Source organism: Rhea pennata, chromosome 12 (assembly GCF_028389875.1).
Source record: "Rhea pennata isolate bPtePen1 chromosome 12, bPtePen1.pri, whole genome shotgun sequence".
NCBI lineage: Eukaryota > Metazoa > Chordata > Aves > Rheiformes > Rheidae > Rhea > Rhea pennata.
The window spans coordinates 16,206,530-16,216,305 of record NC_084674.1 but is presented as its reverse complement, the minus strand read 5'-3'; the positions used below and the strand labels follow the sequence as shown (position 1 = coordinate 16,216,305).

The 9,776-nt window shown below is 38.4% G+C and overlaps 1 protein-coding gene across 1 annotated transcript; it reads right to left on the bottom strand.

The window, feature by feature from the left end:
• Positions 1 to 898: 898 nt before the first annotated feature.
• Positions 899 to 9,691, bottom strand: ACTR8 (actin related protein 8). Its single transcript, XM_062585802.1, has 13 exons — positions 9,509 to 9,691; positions 9,241 to 9,411; positions 8,822 to 8,932; positions 8,448 to 8,552; positions 7,750 to 7,923; positions 7,137 to 7,230; positions 5,422 to 5,554; positions 4,946 to 5,099; positions 4,127 to 4,222; positions 3,234 to 3,374; positions 2,549 to 2,813; positions 2,069 to 2,232; positions 899 to 1,609 (listed from the first exon to the last, which is right to left on the bottom strand). Exons 1-13 carry the CDS (start codon positions 9,629 to 9,631, stop codon positions 1,466 to 1,468), a joined length of 1,875 nt encoding a protein of 624 aa, XP_062441786.1. The 5' UTR covers positions 9,632 to 9,691; the 3' UTR covers positions 899 to 1,465.
• Positions 9,692 to 9,776: the final 85 nt, after the last annotated feature.

Here is a 9,776-nt window from a genome sequence, read left to right as displayed (position 1 = left end):
CCTATGTTACTTTGAGTAACAATGTGCATTTACAGTATGTTTGATGTGGTGCTGTAAGAATGAGGCACTTCTGAATGTGCAGTAACTTACCTCAGCCTTCAGTGTGTCCCAGTGTCAGCACCTGCTGGTGTGAAGTTTCAAAATGTTTGCGTAAGAGAACCAGTGGTAGATCAACAAATACTAACAAGATCTTTGCACATATGTACTTCTGTATCACAATCTATCTGCTTATATATAAATATATATGTTTATAAGCTATGATTGGAATTTTAGACCCTTTAAAAAACAAACAAAACCCACAAAAAATCCATCAGCAACATCTCATCTTGCCAGATAAAGATCTAAAGTTTTGAACTTTGTGCAGATCTTCGATAAAAGGTAGACAAAAGGCCATAAGACATAGTCTTAAATAAAATTCAGGAATGTAACCACAGCATGCAGTACCAATACTTTCAGGTACTTAAGACTCATGTGCCTGGAAATATTCTTTTTCTCCAAAACTTTTATTGACAGTAGATTAAAAATAAGACAGTTCTTTCTTGTGTACTTTCTAGAAACTACATTAATTGCTCTTTGGTTTTTACTGTAGTTAAAGTGTTTTAATAGTTTTTATCTAGATCATAATTGCAGATACAGATTTGAGGTGGTAGGGGCCTCCACAACAGAAAATAACAAATGGTATCCTGGTCTTTGATCACTTTTGTAATTGACGATTACTGGCTGGGGGTGAATGCCCATACGCTCCTACTATAGGATTCAGATTGGTGCTGGCTGTGAAACAACAGATCTAGCTCTTTTGGGTATGTTTTAGAGAGAATAGGGGACAGCGCGACATCAACAAGAGCTCTTGAGGGTGAGAATAGCCAAGAAAAAACACTCCACTTCTATATTGTTGAAGTTTTTCCAGTAAATAATACAATTTATTTTAGAAGCAAAATACAAAAAGCAACAGTCATTTAAATCCTTCGTTTTACTTTTTTTTCGGGGTGATCATTTATATAACAGTTTTTTTTTTTCTCCTAGTAATAATAGAGTAGGAATCAGAATGCCTTGTTAAGTCCATAGATTGCAGTGTGCAGCTCTTACTTCCGTGGAACATACGTGCATCCCAAACAAATCCTGGTTTAACATCTGCCACTTTAGTATTTACTGTATCAAATACCCACGTTGTGCATTTTTTAATACACAAAACAACCTGTATTATATAGATATGAATTTGGAGATGACTGTGACACTATACCTAGAGAATTCGATGCATACAATTTAAAAGACAGAGTATGGCAATGCTGAAGGTAACACCTTCTCACTTGACAGGATTTTTGCACTACTACTGGAAAATCTCAAGACTTAGTTTCAGTAAAATACAAAAACACCCATCAGCAGAAGACCAATACCTCTGCACTGGAAAAGTGGCATTTCAGGTAAGGCATATTAAGTTAACCGTGCTCCACTGTAAACATATGAATTACCACACAAATGCAGCTCGCTCTCGTAACATTCTGACACCAAAACGTTGCCATTCCCGCTGATATATCCATAGCTCCTGAGTTGTATCAAGACAGGCCAAAACTGCACCTCCTTTCCATGCAATTAAGCGGGGATCCATATCCTAAATTCAAAACACAGATTGTGTACAATCATTGGTTCATTTTTTTTTTCCCTCCAGTTCTCAAAACCTGCATCCCACAGGATTCACCACTGCATGGAATCTTGGAGGTAAGGGGAAGAGAAAAGAAATTTTCCTCAACTTACTCAGAAAGAGACTCTTCCATGATAATATGATAAATTTATGGAGAAACTATGTACTGTTTTGAGGAGTCATTGTTTTTACAGTATGTCTTACAGGCATATGGGGGAAAATCCTTCCTTTAGCCTATGAAAAATACTTGGATTTTAATTTTACAAATTTAGCTGATAATTGCCAAATGAAACTTACTGATTTTAATCCATACTTTCTTTTATCTTAATAAGGGAGGGGGGACAAGAAAGGGAAAAAGTAACAATGTTAAAGCTCTCAACCAATCGTGATTTACTAACTCAACCATTTAGCTATTAGTTAACAATGTACCTTAGGTCTTGTAATGACTTCAACATTTTCAACAACTCTTCTGAAAGAAGGTGGCATTTTGTTGAGAATTCGGTGTTGAAGAAACTCCTGAGCTTTATGAAACATAAGGCCTCCTCCCACTACTAGGATGGAGCTGTACATCTTCTTTTTTGTATCATCAGATGCTGGAATAAGTTGATACAAGAAAAGCATATATAGTTTAAAGTTAACAGGCTTGTATTTAGCTTATAAAGATTTTAGTACAGGTCCAACCAGATAGAAACAGGGAAGCATTCGCTTTTAAAATTCTTTTTCTATTTCTTGGGCTTCAAAAGATTAACTGAAGAAATCTTAACAAAAATTCAAATACAACAAACAGTGTAGCTGTGCTGGAAAAGATAAAACTAAGATACTACTTTGGTAAAATATAGCGCACTACCATGAAGAATCCACATTGACTGATACGCGTATTTTACAGAATTATACAAATATGATTCTTACCACAGCAGTCAATACTATGAAGAATGGCTTTGTCAAGGCCTAAGGCTTTGCCTTCAAACTGAGAGATAGCTGTTTTCCTGGACATGTGTGCAGTTAAAGGTTCCTCTGAATCATTTCCAGATATCATACAATCACCCTGAGAAGATCCCAGTTCCACTTCTTGAGGGTAGATCCTCTCTGAAATGTCTGAGGTCTGGCCTCGCAAGTCTCCCTCAAATGCACCAGGCTTGGACATTGATTTTCTATCAGCTGTAGCTTTTGCAGACTTAAAACGAGAAAACAAGTTGATCCTTAAACTATGAAAGATAAAGATCTTCAACAAGTTACATAATAATACAAAGCCTTAACAAGTCCTTCACTTCTCTTTACCTTACTGCACAAAAATGTTTAACACTTTGCATTACTACCTGCATTACCACATATTTTAATTTTAAATCCCACTTCCAAAGTAAGAGTTTTATTTTGAAATGCATCATATGCATTACTGCCAGAAAATGAAGACATCTTAGACTCTGAAAATATGTGGTTCTAATTAAGGACTTGTCTAGATACCTGCAATTCCTTATTTTAAATTTATTCCTCAAGGCTGTTGACAAACTTCATTTTCAGAGATGAGCTAAAGAGTTTTGTTTGCATTCTGCAGTTAAATAACATTTTATGAAAAACAAAACAAGCATTCACACACCTGCTCCTGCTTACTCTGTGTGGCTAATAGGTAGTGTTCATCATGAGGATCCTCAGGATCACCTTGCGACCTGTATTGTAAAGTTGTCATTTTTTGCCCCACAATTCCAAAAGTTGCTGGATAAAACAGAGCCATTGGAGCCTGAAGAATAAGAGATTTGGTATGACTTTACCAAATAGTTTTTCCTTTTTATTACTTACTACAGAAAAGGAAAAGCTTGCTCTATTTTCTCATAATTTAAAATTAAACACACATTTTTTCAAATAGGTTTGTTATAGGAATTTCTTCCCTGTGAGAGTGACAGAGCACTGGCACAGGTTGCCCAGAGAGGTTGTGGAGTCTCCTTCTCTGGAGATCTTCAAGGCCCGCCTGGATGCAACCCTATCTAACATACTCGAGGTGACCCTGCTGAGCAGGGAGGTTGGACTAGATGATCTCTAGAGGTCCCAGCCAACCTAACCAATTCTGTGATAGGCTGAAATGTGCAAGTTTTGTGTAATTTTATAAAAACTACAACAAGCACTTGTAAATTCACAGAAGTTTCTTTACAGATTATGGTATTGTATGATGAACAATTATTCAAATATAGTTTGTTACAAAATTAAAGAACTCGGGTGAAAAAAACTTTTAAGAGCACCATTTATTTCTTGCACTTGAAGGATAAACATCATATTGAATTGAAGCTTCTATCATTTTAATTAAGGCTGGTTAGAAAGTCTCATGCATCTGCTAGTGCTGTAGTAGGCACATTCGTATTTATAGTAATTCATCTCAATACCGTAACTAAACAAGGTTAAAGATAACCCATAAATCACATAGGTTTAATAGCCATGTGAGGATACAAGTGAAACGCAGAGCGTAAAGACACCTTCTGTGATTTAGTTTTAGGTCACCTGTAATTTTTCATCCCCTAATCGGAACTGGTATAATAAAGCTGGTGAATCTGGATGACGAATTTGAAACTCATGGTCTTGCAGTCCAGAAATATCCTGAAGTTAAAAAAAATAACAAAATTAAATCTTTTATATCTCTATATCAAACTGCTTAACCCATTTAATCTGTGGGCAACAACTTAAAAAGTAAAAATATTCTTCAGACCCTGAATTGCATGCATCTATTCTTGAAATATTTTTAAAAGTCTTTTCCTTGTTCCTGCCAGAACAGCTATCTATATGCTTAATGTTCTACAATAAGGTTTTGTGGGGAAAGGTTTTATGTGGAATCAGGAGACCTGCTGGCAGATCATACAAATCTGAAGCTGGAAAAACAGCATATATATGCTGTTGCCATAAAGAATAATAATAAAAAAAACTTTCTAAAGTAGACTAAAATAAATTAAAAATACTTCAAGTCTAAGCCTTTTCTATCTCCTGCCAGTATTCTACTGAGTAAATCATAATATTTTCTATGCTCTTGAAAACCATTTCCTACAACTTCCCCATATCTAATAATTGAAAATATACCCATTACAGAGGGCAGTATGAGGCAACTATTCTATACCTAAAAATAACTACACTATGCACAAAAACAACCTTTCAAGTCTCATGCATCTTCACCTCATACATTTCTAAACCACTGCATGTATTATAATGACTTTATGAATTCTTTTCCCATTAACTACAAGAAATTATGAACTCACAGACTCCCCAGAGTAGCATTCCATAGGGGATGGGGAAAATTTACTTGGAGAAAACAGCGTATTTCCTTGTCACCTGGTCTAGATGACAGAATGTTTCCTTTAAGTGCTGAAGCAGAAGGCAGTCCAACTTATTAGTTAGCTGACAGTCTCTATATGGGAACCCAGCTCGTTGCATAAGCCAGTAAAAACACCTTGACACATCAGATCCTCCGTATGCTAGGCATAGCCTAAAGCGCAGAGGAAAAAAAAAAGAAATTACTCTTTTGAAATCCTAGCCTTCTACAGTAGCATACATAGGAATACAAGAAACATTTCGTACATGCTGTGATCATAACTTCCACAGAGTTTGCAGAGCACAGGGTCAGTTCTGCATTTTTCTTCTTTTAAACTTTTTTTTTTAAGGTTCATATCGGTGTAACATGATGACTCTTGTTACACAACTCAAAGGAAAAAAATCTGTATTTGTAAAACACTTTTCTCATTTTTATAGTCAAGTCTTTGCATAAGTAACTAAGTATATGTTTATAATAATTCTGCACATTAAGATACCTGGTGTTGCGATGGGAAACACCATCTTCTACACAGCAAACACTTGTCTTCTGATCTCCCACATCTACTATACATGCACTGCTTAAACCACTTCCAAAAGTAGCACACACAGATTCCTGGTGTACCACAATTCCTAGCAATACAGAGAAACAAAAAAATATATATATATATCCAGTTCATGCCAAATTTCAAAGCCATGTTTCTGACATTTAAAGGACATCTTAATATCTTTTAAAATTTACTAATAGCCTGACTCTGCACTTAAAGTTTATGTACTTAATAAGTGAGGTGGGGCAATGGACACACTTATGGTTGATTAGACCCTAGAGTCCTGAGAAAAGCTAAGAGCAGGATAGATGTCTATGTTCATGTGTTCTTATTTTTGTGAGACTAAAGACGTTGTCTCTAGACTCAACTTATTTTTGCAACAAATACTGCAAGGTTTTGGCTATCAGATGCACTGGAATATTTTTCTTAATTTTTCTAGTTTTATCACTCTCATTAGCATTTTAAATATGATCTGTAAATAGATAAAAAAAAAAAAACATAGTCTGATTTTGCCCTCTGCTTTCTTTTCAATCTACCTTTAACTGTAAAAGACTATTTCCATATTTATATTACAAGCCCATATTTAAAGTTGAGAAGTACTGCATGCCTCTCAGTCTCTCCTTCTAATCAGTGAAGGAAAAGAATAGGCTCTTTGAGCTGTACTTGTAGACAAAAACTAAGTGAACTTGTGTTTTAAAGGCAAATGTTTTTAGATAAGAGAATTTAGTTATGCTGTATAATTAGTCGGCTCTTCACTAAGTTAGTATTTAGGAAATGGGACACTGCAGAAGAGTTATTAATGGTATTTCCTGATTTTCACTTTCATGTATCTGATTTACCAAACAAAAACATGAAACTTTCTATTTTTCCTTAGTATTCTTTCTGTTCCTCTGAAGCTAAGACATTTCAACTGCAACCTCTTTTATGCTCGTGCTAGTAAAGATTTTATGTAGTAATATTAAGTAGGTACTGTTCACCTTACTACTGTGCACAAACCAAAAAAGAATCAAGTAGGGCATGATTTAGAACTATTCTGGTCAAAAACTAAAAAGAAAAGCTAATATGGCTAGTTCATTTTAATCTGGTGAAATGAATCAAATTTTGTTCAAATGCATGAATATGCATGGTGAGACTGACCTCTGTTTTTACAGTATTTCTCACTTCATTTTTTTGGATGGAAAGTCTCTTTTTGTCACATGAGTGTCCTCTATTTGATACAGAGGACACTAAACAGGTTCCACAGGTTGAGCAACATTATCTAAGCCTATATACTGCTTAGAGTAGTGCTTGGGAACTACATTTACCTCATATTAATTAATTATTAAGAGATAGCAGTTTTACTCTCCAGCATCCTGCAATTAATTTACTGTTTGAGTATTGTTTATCATTTAGCTTATTATCCTTGTCTCTTGCTACAGCATTTTAATCCTAGCTAAAATGAGAAGACCACAGTTGGAATATCTAAGAGCATAGAAAAAACTTGCTTCAACACTAGTCAATCATTTTGCCCTGCTGAAAGAGGTAAGTTATGGGAACAGCAAAAGATGAAAGGTGCTAATGATAAAACAGTAAGCTGAGATTGGCCCACAAAAATGCGCCTTAGAGGAGAAAAAAAATATTTACGCTATATATTAAGCATTAAATAGTTTGCTTATATATGGTTGTACCTGAGAAGCCCATCTTCATTAGGATCATATTTACCAGTTCTTTCACATGTTGTTTATTATAGATGTCTGGGATTAGTAAAATGCATCTGTAGTACTGGAGATAAGAACAGTGAATTAATGCCAGCTCTCAGATTAAAACTTCTTTTTTGAATACCTGATGCTAAGGAAGAAAGCATACTATAAAAGGTGCTAAAAAAGCAGAATTATTTTCAATAATTTAAAAATCAATTCAGAGTATGTACCAAGTTAAGAGTTTCTAGGCCATTAAAATGTTTAGAAGTATATCAGACAGGAGAAAAACACCTACTCAGCAAGGATGAAAAATTATGCGAGCATTAGGCCCTTCCTGTTTAGCCAACACAGAGTAAGATGGTAAAATTTCTAGAAATGGATTTCCAAACCTCCTTGTTAAAATTTGTTAGCAAATTTTGCCTTCAAAGGCACGAATCCTAATGAAGTCCTAGGAGTCATGTTCACCAGCAGAGAGAATTTATCCATTAAGGAAACCACCAGTAAGAAGCTTAAAAATAACAACAGGTTGCTTCTCTTTTAAATTTTAAAAGCAACATTTCCAAAAGTGCTTACGGTGCAAGTTAACATGTTCATAGCTCACCTTTAGGTCTTTCAATGGTATTTCCAGATATTTTTGTATTGCATGTGACCATATAACTTCAAGATCTGCTAATACTGCAGTGAGGGAGCCACCAGGTCCTGGGTGGAGATTCAACTGCCCTCTTCTAATAGGCCAGTGAATATTGTAAGAGTCCAGTGGATTAACATACAGTGCCTGAAAATAAGAAAGTTCAATGCATTGTCTTTCCCAAAAGGTTAGTTACAAATACTAGAAAATAATTTCAGAATCAGATGAAACAAGACACATAGCACTCTTGGCAATAGAAACACTGGATTTCGTTATAACAGGGATGGATTATAAAGCATTTCAAAAAAAAAAAAAAAAAGACATTAAAATACATGATTTAAAATGTTTGAATTTTCATATCCATAGATATCTACTTTGGACATACCAGTATATTTTTCCATTATCTCAAATGAGTAAGTGAAATAATTTACAGGTTCTTTGAAGTGCAGGAAGACCTCATCATTCCTCAGTGATTCCTATGCTGATCTTTTTACCAGTTTCTTGCCTTTCTCCCTCAGCTATAACACACACACAAAGTTCTCAACAAGTCCCTGCACAAATGCTGTTTAATAGCAACCATATACTATGGCTGCTACTATATAGCAAATTGCTACTGATTAAATAGCTGCATTAAAAAATAATGTTAAGCCTCATTTCAATGGGCATCTTACCTCTTCCCCTACCAAATATTCCGGATGATTTGATGTGTTTGTCCACTTGGCCCCAGAGCTGTGATCTAAAATAGCTGGCCGCATCTGTCTGTTGTATGACCTAGCCTGAAATGTAATTAAGTCGTATGTTGCTTATGCGTATTTCACTATTTCTATGATGAAAGAAGAAAAAAAAAAACACAAAGAAACCCCCACACTGAAGACCTGTGGTAAGTCTGTATGTTCTTCTCTGGTTTCTGGAGTTAAGACACGCATCCGCACCACCCGTATTTGTGGTATAAAGCAGCATGTAGCCATTCCCATCCATTAAAATACAGTATCACACCAAATGACAATGTGAATGAACAATGTAATGAAATCTTAAAATGAGTTACCTGATCGGGTGACACCGGTATACGCCTTGCACCATTTGACATCTTTTTGGACCATATTGCTTGGTCCACCATTTTAAGACCATTTTGTCTCTGCTCAGTACTTTCAGGTTTCTAAACAAAAGACCCGGATATGTAAGACTGTGAGAAGAACAGAAGCTTTGTACAGTGAACATACACATCTTTAAAAATAAATTATTATTATTTTTTTGTGTGTGTTACAGCTTTCAGCACATCTGTCAAAGCCAGCTCAAGTGTTTTAACTGGCTTTAATGTCCTGGCGCAGGTCTGGGGGCTTCAGGGAAGCCGCCAGGCAGCGCGCTGACAGGAGGCAGGGTGGTCGCGGTGCCCCTCGCTGGGGCCAGCGCGGCAGCCCCAGCCAGCGCGGGCGGGCGGGCGGCTGGGGGGTCGGGGGCGCTTACGTTGAGCCCGTCGCGCAGGAGCCAGCTGTCGCGGTAGGCGGGCTGCCCGGGCTGCCGGTGCCGCCGCGCCAGCACGTGCGGGATGCCCACGGGCAGCGTGTCCGTGGCTCTGCCCAGCCGCAGCGTCGTGGAGCCCGGGTGTATCACCACGATGAAGTTGCTCTGTATTTGCTGCAAACACACAGAGAGAGGCGGAGCGCGCCGCTGCCCCGCGCCCCCGCCCCGCCGCGCCGCGCCGCGCCGGGGCTTCCCGCCGGCGGGGCCTCACCTCCTGCAGGGACTCGGGCACGGCGGCGGGGACGATGGGCCGCTTCCCGCCGCGCTGCTCGCGCTCCCGCTCGCGCTCCTTGTCCTTCCCGTTCTCCGCCTCGCCCTTCTCCGCCTGCGTCATGCCGCCGCCGCCGCGCAGCGGCCCCGGCCTCGGCCCCGGCGCCGGCCCTCCCGCCGCGGCTCCAGCGGCACCGGGCGCCGGCCGGAAGCCGCCGGGCGCCGGCCGGAAGCGGGCGGGCAGGGCCGCGGGCCGGGGCGGGCGGGGC